The 20,589-nt window shown below is 35.0% G+C and overlaps 2 protein-coding genes across 12 annotated transcripts in view; one reads left to right on the forward strand and one right to left on the reverse strand.

Moving 5' to 3' along the window:
- CAPS2 (calcyphosine 2) overlaps positions 1–20,589 on the reverse strand; it is a 116,305-nt gene that overhangs the window by 62,865 nt on the left and 32,851 nt on the right. The gene's annotated exons all lie outside the window — the stretch shown is intronic.
- GLIPR1L1 (GLIPR1 like 1) overlaps positions 1–20,589 on the forward strand; it is a 35,510-nt gene that overhangs the window by 2,758 nt on the left and 12,163 nt on the right. For both annotated transcript variants that reach the window (XM_001160304.8, XM_001160352.8), the window contains exons 2-3: positions 6,305–6,550; positions 10,246–10,346. In XM_001160304.8, the coding sequence (XP_001160304.1) occupies positions 6,305–6,550; positions 10,246–10,346 (347 nt within the window). The remainder of the gene's footprint in view (positions 1–6,304; positions 6,551–10,245; positions 10,347–20,589) is intronic.

Genomic DNA, 20,589 nt, shown 5'->3' on the forward strand with positions numbered 1-20,589 from the left:
AAAAGATTAATGAAGAAAGACACAACTCAAAAATCAATTTTAGGAATGGAAAATCACTTTTAAAAAACTCCACACATTAAATGGATAGATAGAGAATATTTTGAACAACTTTATACTAATAAATTTGACAACATAAAGAAAATAAATGGACAAATGTCTTGAAAATCAGCATTTTATAAAATTGACACAGTATTTTGATATGTTGTTTATTGAATGATTACTAGTGAATAAGTGCATAAAATGCACTAGTTTTAATGTACAATTTTTTTTACATATGTATACGTCAGTGAAACTACCTACCTCAAGATTGGAATTTTTATTTTATATATGCGTGCCATGTTATTTATCACATAAAGTCTCACAAATATTACATTCTGTACTATGTGTTTTATAAAGTAACATTAAATCCTTGAACTTTGCCTAATAAAAGTATTGCTCATTATTTTTATTTCTTTGATTTCTATTATTATTTTTCAACTATTGTCTTCTTTGTCTTGTACAAATGAAAGAATCTGGGGTTAGAGATTGACTTTGAACCCAATATAAATCTTTTGACAGGGATATTTAACCAATGTATGAATGAGATCATTCATCTGCATCTTCATCAATCTAAATAGTCTTATGCCATTACATAAATTAAATATGTAATTTAAAATATTCTTAACAGAAAATTCAGGTGAATTCTAAGAGAAAAGCAACACCAATCTTATACAAATCTCTTTGTGAAACTGAAAGAGAAAATCTTTTGGAACTTTATGAGTCAACTTTTACCCTGACACCAAACCAGAAAAAACATTACAGGTTAGAAAATTATAGCTCAATGTAGATGCAAAAAATCTTCAACAAAATTATAATCAATTGAATCCAGCAACACAATCTCAGGAATAAAAAGTTGGATTAGGACTTGAAAATTAATCAACAAAATCAGGAACAAAACTGGAAACACCATTAACAGAAAACTCCCCAGAAAATGAAAAATCTGTGAGAAATCTGACTTGGATTGGGGGAATTTAATTGCTGTTTACAGTCTGCCACTCTTCATAGATTCAATGAGAAAAATTATTGATCATCTCAATAGAGTCATGAAAACCATTTGGTAAAACTCTGCATCAATTCATTTTATTTCATTTTTTTTTCCATTTTTTCCTGTAGGTTTTTTTAATAATAGTTTTGGGGAAACAGGTGATGTTTGGTTGCATGGAAAAGTTATTTTTTTTCAGTTTTTAAGTTCTGGGGTACATGTGCAGGATGTGCAGGTTTGTTACACAGGTGAACATATGCCATGGTGGTTTGCTGCACAGATCAACCAATCACCCACGTATTAAGCCCAGCATCTATTAGCTATTCTTCCTGAAGCTCTCTCTCCTCCCACCGCCTTCTGCCTACAGGCCCCAATGTGTGTTGATCCCCCCATGTGTCCATGTGTTCTCATTGTTCAGTTCCCACTTGTAAGTGAGAACATGTGGTGTTTGGTTTTCTGTTCCTGCATTAGTTTGCTGAGGATAATAGCTTCCAGCTCCATCCATGTCCCTGCAAAGGACTTGATCTCATTCCTTTTTATGGCTGCATAGTATTCCATGGTGTGTCTGTAGCACATATTTTCTTTATCCATTCTATCACTGATGGGCATTTGGGTTGATTCCATGTCTTTGCTATTGTGAATAGTGTGCAGTGAATATACATGTGCATGTATGCTTATAATAGAATGATCTATATTCCTTTGGGTACATACCCAGTAATGGGATTGCTGGGTCAAATGGTATTTCTGACTCTAGATCTTTGAGGAATTGCCACACTGTCCTCCACAATGGGTAAACTAATTTACACTCCCACCAACAATGTAAAAATGTTCCTTTTTTTCACGTAACACTGCCAGCACCTATTTCTGGACTTTTTAATAATTGCCATTCTGACGGGCCTAAGATGGTATCCAATTGTGGTTTTGATTGCATTTTTCTAATGCTAACTAATGTTGAGCTTTTTTTTCATTTGTTTTTTTGGCCACATGTATGTCTTCTTTTGAGAAGTGTCTGTTCATGTCCTTTGGCCACTTTTTAATGGGGTTGTTCTTTAAATTTATTTAATCTCCTTATAGACTCTGGATATTAGACCTTGGTCAGATGGATAGATTGCTAAAATTTTCTACCATTCTATAGGTTGTCTGTTCATTCTGATGATACTTTCTTTTGCTGTACAGAAGCTCTTTAATTAGATACCATTTGTCCATTTTTGTTTTTGTTGCAATTGCTTTTGATGTTTTCATCATGAAATATTTGCCCGTGCCTATGTCCTGAATGGTATTGCCTAGATTTTTCTTCTAGGGTTTTTATGATTTTGGGTTTTACATTTAAGTCTTTAATCCATCTTGAGCTAATTTTTGGATAAGGTGTAAGGAAGGGGTCCAGTTTCAATTTTCTGCATATGGCTAGCCAGTTCTCCCAGTGGAAAAGTTATTTACTGGTGATTTCTGAGATTTTGGTGCACCCATCGCCCAAGCAGTGCCCAATGTGTAGTCTTTTATCCCTCACCCCACTCCCACTCTTCCCCATGAGTCCCCAGAGTCCATCATTCTTCTGTCCTCATAGCTTAGCTCCCACTTAGAAGTGAGAACATACAATGTTTCATTTTCCATTCCTGAGTTACTTCAATTAGAATAATGGTCTCCAACTCCATCCAGGTTGCTGCAAATGCCATTATTTTGTTCCTTTTTATGGCTGAGTCATATTCCATTATATGTATATATTTTATACACACATATATAAAATATATATTATATATATATATATATATACATACCACATTTTCTTTATTAACTTCTTGGTTGATGGGCATTTAGACTGTTTCCATATTTTTAGAACTGCAAATTGTGCTGCTATAAACATGTGTGTGCTAGTGTCTTTTTCAAAAAACGACTTATTTTCCTCTGCGTAGATTTTTGACAAAGATGCAAAAGCAATTCAGTGGAGCAAGGATAGTCTATTCAAGAAATGGTGTTGAAACACCATTTAATGCCTATAAGAAAAGAAAAAACTTTTTGACCTAAAGAGCAAAAATTAACCCAAAATGAATCATAAATTTAAATAAAACTATTAGAAGAAAAACAGGAGAAAATCCTCAGGACAGGGCTAGATGAAACTTCCTAATATAATGAATTATTTTGATTTTTATCAAAACCGAAATCTATTTTTAAAAAGTCAACAAATTTGACCTCATCAAAATAAGAAACTTCTACTTTCTAAAGTACCCTGTTAGGAAGATGAGAGGACAAACTACAAACTAGGAGAAAATATATTCAAACCATATATTTAAGAAAGAACTCCTATCTAGAGAAATAAGTCTCAAAACTCAACAGTAAAAAAAAAAAAGAAAAAAATTCAATTAGAAAATTAACAGAAGACTGACATTTAGCCACAGAGATATACAGATGGAAAATAAGCACATGAAAACATGCTAAATATCATTAGCCATTAGTGAAATGCAAATTAAAACCACAAGGACATATCACTACACACCAATTAGGAAAGCAAAAATAAAAAATAATGACAATACCAAATACTGGTGAAGATATGGAGAAAATTGATCAGTCATACTTTTCTGGTGGGAATGCAAAATGGTATAGCCACTCTAGGAAATAGTTTGGCAGTTTCTTACAAAAAAAAAAAAAAAAAACACCTAAACATACACTTACATATGACTTAGACTTGCAATTGCACTTCTGGGCACTTTTTCCTTTTTCTTTTTTCCTAGAAAAAGGAAAACATTGCTACATAAAAACCTGCTCACAAATATTTATGGATACTCCCGATTCAATGCTCTTGAGAAACAGGAGTTTAGTGACTGTATACATGTTTGTAATAGCTCAAACTTGTAAACATCCAAATTTCCATCAATAGATGAAAGTTAAACTGTGGTACATCTATACCATGGAATATGACTTGGTCATTAAATGGAACAAACTATCAACACATGGAACATCCCCGTGGCTCTCAAAGGCATTATGCTGAGTGAAGAGAAGCCAATCTCAAAATGGATACATAGAGGAGGATTCTATTTATATAACATTCTTTTTTTCTTTTTCTTTTTTTCTTTGAAACGGAGTCTCGCTCTGTCGCCCAGGCTGGAATGCAGTGGCGCTGTCTCGGCTCACTGCAAGCTCCGCCTCCCGGGTTCACGCCATTCTCCTGCCTCAGCCTCCAGAGTAACTGAGACTACAGGAGCCCGCCACCACGCCCGGAGAATTTTTTGTATTTTTAGTGGAGACGCGGTTTCGCCGTGTTAGCCAGGACGGTCACGATCTCCTGATCTCGTGATCCGCCCGCATCGGCCGCCCAAAGTGTTGGGATTACAGGCGTGAGCCACCGCGCCCGGCCTTTTTTTTTTTTTTTGAGACGGAGTCTCTGTCACCCAGACTGGAGGGCAATGGCACGGTCTTGGCTCACTGCAACCTCCGCCTCCTAGGTTCAAGCAATTCTCCTCCTCATCCTCCTGAGTAGTTGGGATTACAAGCACCCGCCACCACACCTGGCTGATTTTTGTATTTTTAGTAGCGATGGGGTTTCACCCTGTTGGCCAGGCTGGATCTCCTGACCTCAGGTGATCCACCCGCCTTGGCCTCCCAAAGTGCTGGGATTACAGGCATGAGTCACCACGCCTGGCCACCTATTTATACAACATTCTTGAAATAACAAAATTACAGAACTGAAGAACAGATTGGTGATCGCCAGGGGTTAAAGATAGTGTGGGTAGTGAGTGGTTGTGACTTAATAGGTTAGCATGAAGGATCCTTGTGGTGTTGAAACAGTGCTGTATCTAAATATTGTGGGAGTGATTACTTCAATTTATACATGTGATAAAATCACATAAACCTACACATATACAAAAATAAATGCATGTAAAACTGTTGAAATCTTTAAAAGGTCTGTAGATAATACCAATGTCAATTTCTTATTTTGATATCATACTATTGTTACAAAAAACATTATCATTGGGAAAAGTAGGTGAAGTCTACACAGGACCCCTGTGTATTATTTTTGTAACTTCTTGTGAATTTATAATTAGTTAAAAATAAAAAGATGTTTAAAAATAACCTTGGCAATTATACCTACATTAAGACTGTTGCTTTTGTCATGAGTTGTTTCTGGACTCTGTTCTGTTCCATTGAGCTATTTGTCTTCCCTTGTGTCAATATGACAATATCTTAATGTAGCTTTATGATAAATATTGATATCTGGTAGAGAAAGTCTCCAGTTTTATTCTACATTTAAAAGATTGTCTGAGCTTTACTTGGAACATTGCATTTCCACATAAATTTTGTAATCAATTTCCACCCCAAAAAAGCTACTTGGAGTTTGATTAGAAATAAAATTATATGTCATAATCAATATTCTTTTGCAATACAGAATATTCTGGTCCATGAACATTTTATATCTCTCCATTTATTTAAGTCTTTTACAATTTCTTTCAGTTACGTTTTTGCAGTTTTCAGCAGAGAGATCTTGTATATCACTTATTAAATTTATTTATACATATTGAATGTTTTGCAGCTATTCATTTGTAGAATATACATAGATATATAATAGATTTTTGCATATTTTCCTTGTATCTTTCAACTTTGATAACTTCATTTATTTTTATAGTATTGTTTATGTATTAATTTAAATTTTTATGTATCCAGTCATGTAATCTGTGAATAATGATAGATCCCAATCCTTATACATTTTATATATTTTGTCTTATGTATTTACAACTCATGTATTTTATTACACTACCTAACTTCTTGTACAATAATGAATAGAAATAACAAGGGCAGATATCTTGTTTCATTCCTAATCTTGAGGGAAAGTTTTAGTATTTCACCATTTGATAAGATTTTTGTCTGTTTGTTTGTAGCTTATCAAATTAAGGGGATTTTTTCTTTCTATTCCTAGTTTTTTGCCCTTTTTAATTATCAATGAGTATTCATCCTTTAATTGTAATAAATTAACATGACCTTCTGAATTACTAGACTTTGAATTCTGGCTTATTTTAATCACATTCCAATTTATTTGTTTAGTGACTCTAATGTACCAGGCCATCTGCTAAGTACAGGTAATATAACAATGAACTGTCATAGAGTGAGTATAAATAAGTATTTCTGAAGTAGAACTAAAAAGAAATGACTAACTATGAACATAATAAATACCAAAGAAAAACTATATCTTATTAAAATAATAAATTTAAGCAAAACTTAGTTGATTATAATCATTAGAATAATTTAATGCAAATACTTATGCACAATTCAATTTAAATTATTTTTATCTTTCAGATTTGGGATAAAGGTTTAGCAAAGATGGCTAAATCATGGGCAAACCAGTGCAAATTTGAACATAACGACTGTTTGGATAAATCATATAAATGCTATGCAGCTTTTGAATATGTTGGAGAAAATATCTGGTTAGGTGGAATAAAGTCATTCACACCAAGACATGCCATTACGGCTTGGTATAATGAAACCCAATTTTATGATTTTGATAGTCTATCATGCTCCAGAGTCTGTGGCCATTATACACAGGTAAATATTTGACATCTTTATTGATTAGTTCTTATTTGTGCATATTTTAATTGCCAGAATTTATTTCTCTGTATGTAAAGTGCCTTTATTTTTCTGGCTGCCTTTACATTTTTTCCTTTATCATAGGTCTTGAGCAATTTAATAATAATATACCAAAGTTTTCTGTATGTTTCTTGTGCTGCAGTTCACTGGCCTTTTTGAAGTTGTAAGTCTATAACTTAAATCAAATTTAGAAGAATGTTGGCCATTGTTTCTGGAAATACTTCTTTCTCTCACTCTCTCTCTTCCCTTCCCTGGAAGTGGGAAGTTCTCTTCAAGTTACTCATGTAGAAAGCCACTTGAAGTTCTCCCCACATAAATTGATGCTCTTGTCTTTTTTCTTGGTTTTCTTCTCTCTGTGATTAATTTCAAGTAATTTTATTGCTACATCTTTAAGTTTGCTAATCTAGCCTTCTGTAATGTTTAGTCTCCTGTTAATCCCATTCAGTTTTCAATCTTGCACCTTAAAGTTTGTATCTCTACAAGTTTAATATTTTTACATCTTCAATGAATATACCTAATATGTTTTCTCTTTCATCTAGCTTTTTAAGCATATGAGATAGAGTTGTAATAATTAATATTTTCCCTGCTAGCTCTAGTATCTATGTTAGCTCTGTGTTAGTTTCAATAGATTGATTTTTCTCTTCATTATGAATCAAATTTTCTTCCATCATATCATGTTGGGTAAATTTTATTATATTCGCAATTTGTACGTTTTGCCTTGTTGAGTGCTGGGTTCATCTGTATACTATAAATATTCTTGAGCTGTCTTTTTGGGTACAGCTAAGTTACCTGCAATTTATTTGATCCTCTTTGTTCCTGCTTTTAAAATATGTTAGGTAGAATAAAAGTAGCGTTTAGTCCAGAGCTGATAATGATCTCTCACTACAGAGGCAAGATTCTTCTGCACACTCTACCTAATACCCTGAGAATTATGAAGTTGTCCAATTTGGAAAGTGGGAATAGGTCCAATTTCTGGCTTTGTGTAAACCGTGGTATTACTTCCTCTAGTTCTTGTAAATGGGTCAGACTAGTTTCTTCACATACATGTTTTGATTAGTACTTTGCTGAATAGATGATGAGGACCCTCTGCACATTGTCCTAGTGTGTCACTGTACAATTCTCACCTCTTCAGTACTATGCCATCTAAACTTCTGTGTCCGTGGTCTCCCCAAGACTCTCAATCAGACTCTCATAACTATGAGAGTGTATCAAACTTCTCCTGAGCCATAATCTAGAAACTGTCTCCAGGCAATAAACCAGGACAATTATACAGTTTCTATCTTTTTTTTTCTGCAAATCTCAGGGGTATTATGTTGTGTTGCCTAATGTCTTGAAAACCATTACTTCCTATCATTTTCTCAATTTTTAAAATTATTTCAGATAGAAGTGTAAATGTGTCTAAAATTCACCTTTTGGGCCATACTTTAATCCTAGACATGGTACTGAGCCCCTAGGAAAGCCTGTTTAAGCAATATAAAGAGCCAACCTTCTTCTCTAGACTTACCCATTTGCATAAGTTGAATTTATATATAGGGTCTTAAAGCAACTTGTTCTTATCAGAGGTGCAGTGAACAAATAATAGCAACTTCCATGTTCCCTTTATGTTCACTCTTCGTTCAACAACAGGTTGTTCTAAGTCTAGACACTCTCTAGGACATCAGGAAAGATGTTGGTAAAGTATATGGTTTGGATACTAAGGGAAAATTGAGAGAATGAATCAGGTGTCAGATGTCCTGACTAACAAAAAGATGCAATATCCCTAAGATGATATCAAGGCTGAGTCATAGCTTTTATATATCCTTTGTCTTCTCTTTTGCTGTAAAGTAAAAAAACAAACAAAACAAAACAAAACAAAAAAAGCTGGTTCTCAAATGCCCCTTCTCCCTTCGTATTACTAAATCAGAAAGGGGAGCTTACTCTTTATTGGCTAGTTTACACACAAGGTTAAGTAATTAGGAATGGTTATATTCTTATAAAATCAACAACTATATCTTGCTTAATGTTCTAAACAAAATAAGGGAAAATTTTCTTGCACTTATCACCTACTGATATTCATATTAGAGTTACATCCAATGTTCATATTAATATTACATCTAGTTTCTTTAATGAAAGCAATACATCGTAAACCTACATAGTGAATATTTATTCTCACGATTCCAAAAGCCCCAAAAAGTCACAATTTAGATAAAATTTAATGATGTAGTTAGTTATTCATAAGCCAAATTGTTAAACATGATTTTTTGGAAATATATATATTTTAGTTGTATTTTTGGTTAATTGTTTAAAACATTCAAAAGGAAAAATGCTCTTTTAATCATCTCACTTTATCTCATTTCATTAAGTGGGAAACTACCTCAGAATTGATCTGTCACTTACTCACCAAAACCACAAAGATGGTTGAAAGCAAAACTCTTTTTTTTTTTTTTTTTTTTTTTTGAGACGGAGTCTCGCCCTGTAACCCAGACTGGAGTACAGTGGTGTGATCTCAACTCACTGCAACCTCCACTTCCTGAGTTCAAGCAATTCTCCTGCCTCAGCCTCCTGAGTAGCTAGGATTACAGGCACATGCCACCACGCTCAGCTAGTTTTTGTATTTTTAGTAGAAATGGGGTTTTGCCATGTTGGCCCGGCTGACCTCGAACTCCTGACCTCGCAATCTGCCCGCCTCAGCCTCCCAAATCTCGTTTTTAAGTTCTCAGTTCACTTTGATTTTTCTTGCACTTTTGCTGCCTCTCAGGCAAACAAAAAGCTGGTAAAATATATTTTGCAAAACTATTGACTCTGGCTAGGACAAGCCTATAGAAAACAATTGATACATCAATTTACGAAATAGCTTAGTACATTTTGCTAATAAAGTTGTAAAATAAATGAGATCAGAAATTTGTATTGTTAAAATTTATTCTGCGTCTAAATTCCTTGAATTATTTTTCAAATGGAGTAAACCAGTATTTTTTTCCCTTTTTTGTTTATTTGGAAAATGAAAAAATTTTATTCTATCATTGTCACAAAAACTAGTAATGTTCCTCACCTCTTTACCTATCTCCTATAACTAGTTTTCCATAGAAGTCTTCTTCCTTTTGAATAACTTTGCTATTCTTTGCAACTAGATAAAAATAAACATTCACCATCCTTACGGCAGGCATCTTTGAAAATCAACTCAATATGTTTTTCATTCCTACCTATGTCTTGTGACTTGACAAAGGTAAGAATATGGTTAAGATTGCAAAATTTAAGATGTAATTTGTAAAATTTTTCTGAGAAAAACAAATAAATGTAAGTTATTGTTTTCATTTATAGTCTGATTTTCATATTGTTTGTATGATATTCCCAGGGATAGAATTAAAATGTATTTCATAAATAATCTAGAAGAAATTATTTTGGCTGTATATTATGAATTTGGTTATATATTATATTATCCTTTTGATTTATGAGAATTACCAGTAAGGAAAAACTAGCTTGGTAGCTCTCATAAAATCAGCCATGACAATATAAGAATTTTAATATAAATATAAACATTAGAAAAAATATGTAACTAATAAATATTTATGTACATTATTTTTTGTAGCATGACAAAGATTATACCAATTCTCTAAATGCATTGTTTGCATAGAATTGTTTTCCATATTCTATCTTGACATTCCTTTTCTTTATAGTTAGTTTGGGCCAATTCATTTTATGTCGGTTGTGCAGTTGCAATGTGTCCTAACCTTGGGGGAGCTTCAACTGCAATATTTGTATGCAACTACGGACCTGCGTGAGTTATTTTCTCTTAAAAATATTTTAATTGAAATTAATGTTGATGATGGTTGCCAAATAAGAGGACCTTATACTAGACACAAGTGTATTTTTGATAAGTAATGACTCCCTCTACAATGCTAATCAAATGAGATAGGTGAAAATAGAAGATGGTGACAGAATATTGCCTTACTTAAAGAAAAATTATACCTATTATAAGATATTTAAACTTGAGAGAGAAAATGATGGAGACTGATAGGTTTAAAAAAAGAGATAATATAAAATATGTTGCCACAGTAATATATAAATACTGAAACACAAAAAGGCTGGCAGATGCTTCTCTAATATAATATAAAATAAGTGGAATAAGAAAATGATTGAGAATGATTGTAAAAGAACATACTTTTAAGAAAAGAACAACATAACTTTAATTGTCTTGCTGATAATTGCATATCTAAATGAAAATATAGCATAAGCTTAAAGGGAAACTCCAAAAATGAAATTCTAGTCCTCTAATCCCAGTGAATCTATACTAGGAGACTATAAAAACAGTTAATAACCCAGCTCTTCAACAAACATCAATTTAAAAATAAGCAGTAGAAAAGATAAAAACAAAGACAAAGAATAAATATGCAAAACTGATGAAAAGGAGCTGAGATATGCCAAAAGTACTAGAGAGAGGCAGAAATGTGTATATATCTCTCTGTATTTTCTTCCATGACCTTTCACTTGGAAGCAAAAACAAGAATGAAAAATACAAATTTTTATAGCTTGGGAAAAGTAGAGTTTTTATAGATTCAGAGAAATTATAAAACTACTGACACATTTATTATCATCTTTTCTCTTAAGGAGACTAATCACAAGATTTGAAATGGAAAGAGAATAATAATAGGGGATGAAGGCTCAAGATTTGATGAAAAAGCAGTTAAGCATCATACTGCTTTGAATAAGTCAGGTTTTGGGGTCCAAACAAATTATGTACGTAACAGATTTCTTATGGGTCTTGTGAAAGCATACGAGAATAGTGTTATGTCACCCCTGGCCAAGTGGTAGGGACCAATATACCCTGTCACTTGAAACAAAAGCCATAAAAAGCAAAACAGATGAAGCACATGAAGCAATGGTTTTAAAGACACTGGCTATAATACAACAAAGGGCTGTGATCTCTGAAAAATAACAACAAAAAAAAGTTAGCCCTATAATTCCCCCAGCTTCCTGTCTCAGTGAGAGTGTTCAGGTCATGGCATATGAAATTACTAAGACAGAGGTTGGCTGGCTCCCTGGGTTGAAGAAATGGAGCTAAAAGTATAGGAATACCAATACAGCTAGAGTTCACGGAAAAGAGTACCAGAGAAAAGAGAACTACACACAGAGAGAACCCTAGAAATCTGCAAATAATATTCCTTGAGTATTGATTAGCAGAGTATTGATTAACACATGCACGTGAGGAAACAACTTCAGGCCAGGTTAAGAAGCATCTGAAAGAATAAGAGGACACAGTTCTTGGCACTCACACAGGGAGCAGAACTAAACTGCTCCAGACCCACCTAACAATTCATAATGTAAAACCTGAAAGGATCAAAATGTTCCCATGTAATTTGACTGTATCCCACATAAGAAATGATTGAGAATGATTATAAAAGCACAGAATTTTAAGAAAAGAACAACATAACTTTAACAACAACAACAGCAAAAAAACTCAAGGAGGTTTACAGAAATACACAATACCCAGCACCTAACACTTACAATGTCTGGTATCTAATGAAATATTACCAGCCATATAAAGAAGGAAAAAAATAAGACATAAGAAGAAGCTGAATCAATAAGTTGAAATGAATGCAGAACTTACACAGATGTTATAATTAAAAAAGAAAGACATTAAAATGGTTATTATAACTGTACTCTATATTTTTAAATGCTAAGCAAAGATATGAAAAATATTAAAAACAGAGGACTACAATGTCTGAGATTTTTTAGAAGTTAAAATTAATGAAATATTAGACATTCCAGAAAAAAAGATTAATGAATTCAAAATCATAACATTAGAAATTATCCAAGACAGTGATTCAGGAGTTCAAGACTGCAGTGAGCCATGATTGCCTTGAGAAACAGAGCAAGACCCTATCTCTTTAAAAAAAGAAAAGAAAAAAATTATCCAAGATAGAATCCATAGAGGAAAAAATATCCAAAAAGATAAAAAGTGTATCAGCTGCAATACAACTTTTAGTGGAAATTGATTTCCTTACATTGGACTCCCTGCTGGCCAGCGGGGCAGGCTGGAGACTGCCTAAGAAGACCGGGTCCCGGGAGGGAGGGGTGCCCACCACCACTGTGGCTCCAGTTGGCCATTTTCCCCTGCTGCTGGTGCCAGCAAGACTGAGTGGTTTGGACCAGGAGAAATTCCCCACAGCACAGCACAGCCACTGTGACAGTTTGTGCCCAGACTGCTTCTTTAAGCGAGACCCTGACACATTCCTTCTTGCCAGGCAGGGCCTACCTGAGGGATTTTCAGCACCCCCAGCCAGGGGTTTATGGACAGATCTCTGATTTCCCTGAGAGGAGCCCCTAGGAGGAGGGGCAGCCACAGTATCATGGACTGCAATCTTATCCTTTTCTGATGGCAAGCTCTGAGGAGTCTGGGTAGTCTGGACAAGGGAAATTCCTGCTTATTTAAGTGGGTCCCTTATCCTATTTCCCCTGACTGGGTGAGATCTCCCAACAGGGGTCTCCAGGCACTGCATACAGGAGCATTCTGGCGGGCATCAGGTCAATGCCCCTCTGGGACAGAATGCCCAGTGGAAGGATCAGGCTGCCATCTTTGCTGTTCTGCCACCTCCACTGGTGATACTTCCAGGTGTCAGAGGGACCCAGGTGAACAGGGTCTGGAGTAGGCCCCCAGGAAACCACAGCAGCCCTACGGAAAAGGGGCCTTACTGCTAAAAGAACAAACAGAAAGCAACAACAGCATCAATAAAAAAAGACCACAAAAACCCCATCCAAAGGTCAGCAGATTCAAAGATCAAAGGTAGATAAACCCTTGAAGATGAGAAAGAATCAACGCAAAAACGCTGAAAACTCAAAAAGCCAGAGTGCCTCTTCAGCTGCAAATGATCAAAACACATCTCCAGCAAGGGCACAGAACTGGGATGAGGCTGAGATGGATGAATTGACAGAAATAGGGTTCAGAAGATGCATAATAATGAACTTCACTGAGCTAAAGGAGTATATTCTAACACATTGCAAAGAAGCTAAGAACCATGATAAAATATTACAGGAGCTGTTAACCAGAATAACCAGTTTAGAGAGGAACATAAATGAACTGATGGAGCTGTAAAACACAACACAAGAACTTCACAATGCAATCACAAGTATCAATATCCAAACAGACCAAGTGGAAGAAAGGATATCAGAGCTTGAAGACTATCTTGCTGAAATAAGGCAGGCAGACAAGATTAGAGAAAAAAGGAACAAACAAAACCTGTGAGAACTATGAGATTATGTAAGATTGAACCTATGACTGATTGGGGTACCTGAAATAAATGGGGAGAAAGAACTGAGTTGGAAAACACACTTCAGGATATCATCCAGGAGAACTTCCTCAACCTAGCAAGAAAGGTCAACATTCAAATTCAGGAAATCCAGAGAACCCCCATAAGATACTCCATGAGAAGATCAACCCCAAGACACATAATCATCAGATTCTCCAAGGTCAAAGTGAAGGAGACAATGTTAAGGGCAGCCAGAGAGAAAGGCCAGGCCACCTACAAAGGGAAGCCCATCAGACTAACAGCAGACCTCTCAGCAGAAATCCTAAAAACCAGAAGAGGTTGGGAACAATATTTAACATTCTGTTTTGTTTTGTTTTGTTTGAGATGGAGTCCCGCTCTGTCACCCAAGGTGGAGTGTACTGGTGTGATCTTGACTTACTACCACCTCCGCCTCCCAGGTTCAAGTGATTCTCCTGCCTCAGCCTCCTGAGTAGCTGGGATTAGAGGCGCTCCCCACCACACCCAGCTAATTTTTGTATTTTTAGTACAGACGGGGTTTTGCCATGTTGGCCAGCCTGGTCTCGAACTCCTGACCTCAGGTGATCCACCCTCCTTGGCCTCCCAAAGTGCTGGGATTACAGGCATGAGCCATCGTGCTGGCCCAATATTTAACATTCTTAAAGAAAAAAATTTTCAGTCTAGAATTTCATATCCAGCCAAACTAAACATCATAAGCGAAGGAGAAATGAGATTTTTTTTCAGACAAGCAAATGCTGAGGGAATTCATCACCACCAGGCCTGCCTTGCAAGAGCTCCTGAAGGAAGCACTAAATATGGAAAGGAAAAATGGTTACCAGTCACTACAAAAAACACGCTGAAGTACACAAACCAACAACACTATGAAGCAACTATATAAATCAGTATGCAAAATAACCAGCTAGCATCATGATGACAGGATCAAATTCACATATAACTATACTAACGTTAAATGTAAATGGCCTAAAGGCCCCATATAAAAGGCACAGAATGGTAAGCTGGATAAAGAGCCAACATCCATCAGTGAGCTGCATTCAAGAGACCCATCTCACATGCAAAGACATACATAGACTCAAAGGGATGGAGGAAAATTTACCAAGCAAATGGAAAACAGAAAAAAGCAGAGGTTGAAATCCTAGTTTCTGATAAAACAAACTTTAAACCAACAAAGATCAAAAAAGACAAAGAAGGGCATTTCATAATGGTAAAGTAATCAATTCAACAAGAAGAGCTAACTATCCTAAATATATATGCACCCAATACAGGAGCACCCAGATTCATAAAACAAGTTCTTAGAGACCTACAAAGTGACTTAGACTCCCACACAATAATAGTGGGAGATTTTAACACCCCACTGTCAATATTAGCCAGATGACAGAGACAGAATATTAACAAAAATATCCTGAAGTTGAACTCAGCTCTGGATCAAGTGGACCTGACAGTTATCTGCAGAACTCTCCACCCCAAAACAACAGAATATACATTCTTCTCAGTGCCACAAGGCACTTACTCTAAAACTGCACATAATTGGAAGTAAATCACTTCTCAGCAAATGCAAAAGAACTGAAATCGTAACAGTCTCTCAGAACAAAATACAATCAAATTAGAACTCAATATTAAGAAACACTCAAAACCACACAACTACATGGAAATTGAGCAACCTGCTCTTGAATGACTCCTGGGTAAATAATTAAATTAAGGCAGAAATTAAGAAGTCCTTAGAAACTAATAAGAACAACGATATAACACACTAGAATCTCTGGGATGCAGCTAAAGCAGTATTAAGAGGGAAATTTATAGTGCTAAACGCTCACATCAAAAAGCTAGAAAGATCCCAAATTGACATCCTAACATCATAACTAAAGGAACTAGAGAACCAAGAGCAAACAAACCCCAAAGCTAGCAGAAGACAAGAAAAAGCCAAGATCAGAGTGAAACTAAAGGTGATACAAACAAGAAAAACCCTTCAAAAAAATCAATGAATCCAGGAGCTGGCTTTTTGAAAAGATTAATAAAACAGATAGACTACTAACCAAATAGAATAATAAAGAAGAGAGAAGAATCAAATAGACACAATAAAAAATGATAAAGGGGTATCATCACTGACCCCACAGAAATACAAACAACCATCAGAGAATACTATAAACACCTCTGTGCAAATCACTTGGAAAATCTAGAAGAAATTGATAAATTCCTATAAACATATGCCCTCCCAAGACTGAACCAGGAAGAAGTTGAATCCCTGAATAGACCAATAACAAGTTCTGAAATTGAGGCAGTAATGAACAGCCTATCAACCAAAAACAGCACAGGACCAGACAGATTTACAGCTGAATTCTACCAGAAGAACAAAGAGGAGCTGATACCCTTTCTTCTGAAAATATTCCAAACAACTGAAAAGGAGGGACTCCTCCCTAACCATTTTATGAGGCCAGCATCATCCTGATACCAAAACCTGGCAAAGAAACAACAACAAAAAACTTCAGGCCAATATCCCCGATGAACATCAATGCAAAAATTCTCAATAAAATACTGGCAAACCAAATCCAGCAACACATCAAAAAGCTTATCCATCACAATCAAGTTGGCTTCATCCCCAGGATGCAAGTCTGGTTCAACATACGCAAATCAATAAATGTAATTCATTATATCATCAGAACTAAAGACAAAAACCATATGATTATCTCAATAGATGCCAAAAGGCCTTCAATAAAATTCATTCCTTTATGTTAAAAACTCCTCTCAATAAACTAGGAATTGAAGGAGCATACATCAAAAAATAAGAGCCATTTATGAGAAACCCATGGCCAATGTCATACTGAATGGGCAAAAGCTGGATGCATTCCCCTTGAAAACCAGTATAAGACAAAAATGTCCTCTCTCACCACTTCTATTCAACATAGTATTGGAAGTTCTGGCCAGAGCAATCAGGGAAGAGAAAAAAAAGGGGGGGGGGTATTCAAATAGGAAAAGAGGAAGTCAAATTGTCTTTGTCTTTGTTTGCAGATGATATGATCCTATATTATCTCAACCCAAAAGCTTTTTAAGCTTATAAGCAACTTTGGCAGTCTCAGGATACAAAAAAAGTCACAAGCATTCCTGTACACCAACAACAGACAAGCAGAAAGTCAAATCATGAATAAATTCCCATTCACAATTGCTAGAAAGAGAATAAGATACCTAGGAATACAGCTAACAAAAAAAGTGAAGGACTTCTTCAAGGAGAACTACAAACCACTGCTCAAGGAAATCAGAGAAGGCACAAACAAATGAAAAAACATTCCATGTTCATGGATAGTAAGAATCAATATCATGAAAATGGCCATACTGCCCAAAGTAATTTACAGATTCAATGCTATTCCCATTAAACTCATTGACATTCTTCACAGAATTAGAAAAAACTATTTTAAAATTCATATGGAACCAAAAAAGAGTTTGTGTAGCCAAGACATCCTAAGCAGAAAAGAACAAAGCTGGAGGAATCACACTACCTGACTTCAAACTACACTACAAGGCTACAGTAACCAAAACAGCATGGTACTGGTACAAAAACAGACACACAGACCAATGGAACAGAATGGAGAACTCAGAAATAAGACCGCACATCTATAATCAACTAGTCTTCAACAAACCTGACAAAAAGAAGCAATGAGGAAAGGACTCCCTATTTAATAGATGGTGATGGGAGAACAGGCTAGCCATATGCAGAGAATTGAAACTGCACAACTTCCTTACACCTTATACAAAAATTAGCTCAAGATGGATTAAAGGCTTAAATGTAAAACCCAAAACTATAAAAACCCTAGAAGAAAATCTAGGCAATACTATTCCGGACATAGGCATGGGCAAACGTTTCAAGACAAAAACATCAAAAGCAATTGCAACAAAAGCAAAAATGGATAAATGGGATCAATTAAACTAAAGAACTTCTACACAGCAAAAGAAACTATCATCAGAGTAAACAAGCAACCTACAGAGGGGGAGAAAATTTTAGCAATCTATCCATCTGACAAAGGTCTAATATCCAGAATCTACAAGGAACTTAAGTAAACTTACAAAACAAAAAATCATTCAAAAATGGGCAAAAGACATGAACAGACACTTCTCAAAATAAGACATTTATGCAGCCAACGAACTATAAAACACAGCTCAACATCACTGGTCATTAGAGAAATGCAAATCAAAATCGCAGTTAGATACCATCTCATGCCAGTCAGAATGGCAATTATTAAAAAGTCCAGAAACAACAGATGCTGGTGAGGTTGTGGAGAAATAGGAACGTTTTTACACTGTTGGTGGGAATGTACACTCCACAATAGTCAAACCATTGTAGAAGACACTATGGTAATTCCTCAAAGATCTAGAACAAGAAATACCATTTGACCCAGCAATCCCATCGCTAGGTATATACCCAAAAAATATAAATTATTCTATTACAAAGATAAATGCACAAGTATGTTCAGCGCAGCACTATTTATAATAGCAAAGACATGGAATCAACCTAAATGCCCATCAATGACAGACTGGATAAAGAAAATGTGGTACATATACACCATGGAATACTATGCAGCCATAAAAAGGAATGAGATCATGTCATTTGCAGGGACACGGATGGAGCTAGAAGCTATTATTCTTAGCAAACTAATGCAGGAACAGAAAAACCAAACACCACATGTTCTCATTTACAAATGGGAGCTGAACAATGGGAACACTTGGCCACACAAAGGGTAACAACACACACTGGGGCCTGTTGGGGGTAGGGTGGGGAGAGGGAGAGCATCAGCAAAAATAGCTAACGCATGCTGGGCTTAATACCTGGGTGATGAGTTGATCTGTGCAGCAAACCACAACGGCACACATTTACCTATGTCACAAACCTGACCATGCTGCATTTTTACCCTGGAACTTAAAATAAAAACAAAAATATAATTTAAAAAAAGAAAAAGAAAAGAGATGCCAGCAGATTTTTCAGTGGACATAATGCAAGAGAAAAGACAGCAATATCTTTAAAAACAAAAGCAAAATAAAACTGTCAACTGAAAATTCTATACACAGAAAATCTTTTAAAAATAAACGTTAAATATGTTTATAGATGACTGGAGATGATAAGTTTGTGGATAAATATATAAGATGTTTTCTTATTTAATTCTCTTTCAAAGATAATTATTTAATCAAAATAAATGTATTGTGATATTGTATATGTAAAATTGAACCACCTTGAAGTTCTTTTAATCCATGTGAAGTGCGATAATCTAACTTGATTGTGATAAGTAAAAGATGCACACTATAAATTCTAAAGTAACTGCTAAAATTAAGCAAAACAAAGAGTAATCGCAAATAAGCCAACAAAGCAGGTAAAATGGAATTTTTAAAAGATATTTAATTAACCCAAAGAAAGGCAAAAGAAAGGAAAAGGGAAACAGAAAACAGATGAAGCAAATAAAATGAATAAGATGATAGCATCAAACCTAACTATCAATAATAATGTTAAATTTAAATGGTATAAATGCCCCGAACTAAAAAACAGAAATTGCACAATTGGCTAAGAAATTGAAAACCAGCTTTATGCTGCCTATGAAAAACTTTAGGATTCTTTTTTTTACTTTGAATATAAAAACACAAATAGACTAGAAGCAAAAGAATGGAAAAAAGTTTACCATGCTAACATCAGTCAAAGAAGGCTACAGTGCTAGGCACAACGGCAGACACGTAATCCCAACTACTCAAGAGGCTGATGTGGGAGAATCATTTGAGGCAAGAAATTCAAGACCAGCCCTAGCAACAGAGTGAGACTGCACCTATAGAAAAATTTAAAAAAAAAAATTACTTTGGCATGGTGGCACATGCCTGTAGTTCAGTTACTCAGGAGGCTGAGGTGGTAGTATAAGTAAAGCCTAGAATTTTGCAGCTGCAGTGAACTATAATTTCACTACTGTACTCCAGCCTGGGAAACAGTGTGAGACTCCATCGCTAAATAAATAAATAAATGCTGCACTGTTTACATTAGTATCAGAAAATGTAGATTTCAGAGCAAAGAATATTATCAGAGATAAATTTCACTTCACAATGATAATTGGGTTAATTAATCAAGAGAACATAAGAGTCCTACATGTTAAGCAGCTAAAAACATAGATTAAAATTATGTAAAATAAGATCCAATATTACTGTAAAGAGAATTAGATAAATCCATAATTAACATTAGATATTTCAATTATCCCATTTGATAAAAGGAAAAACAAGTAGATAGAAAATAAGTAGGGATATAGAGTTGAACACTCTCAAGCAACTTTACCTGATGGACATGGTAGACTATACCACCCCAAAACAGAGGAATATATATTTCTTCAAGTGTACATGAAATATTTAATAATAAAGACCACATGCTATGTCATAAAACAGATCTTGATACATTTAAATGTATTAAAATAATACAAAGTATGTTGTTTGATGACAGCAAAATTAAATTACAAATTAACAGAAAAACCATTGTCCAATGTCCAATGTCCAATATTTGAATACTAACATACTTCTAAATAACTCATGAATCAAAGAATAACTCAAAAAAGAAGTTAGAAAGTATGCTGAACTGAATGAAATTAAAATAAGAACATACGGGATGCTATTAAAACAGTAATTATGAGAAAATTTATGGCACCAAAGGCCCACAATAGAAAAAAAAGAACAGTCTCCAGTCAATGACCTTGCCTTCCACCTAAGAAACTAGGGGACAAAAAAGAG

The sequence above is a fragment of the Pan troglodytes genome, chromosome 10, assembly GCF_028858775.2.
Source record: "Pan troglodytes isolate AG18354 chromosome 10, NHGRI_mPanTro3-v2.0_pri, whole genome shotgun sequence".
Classification (NCBI taxonomy): Eukaryota; Metazoa; Chordata; class Mammalia; order Primates; family Hominidae; genus Pan; species Pan troglodytes.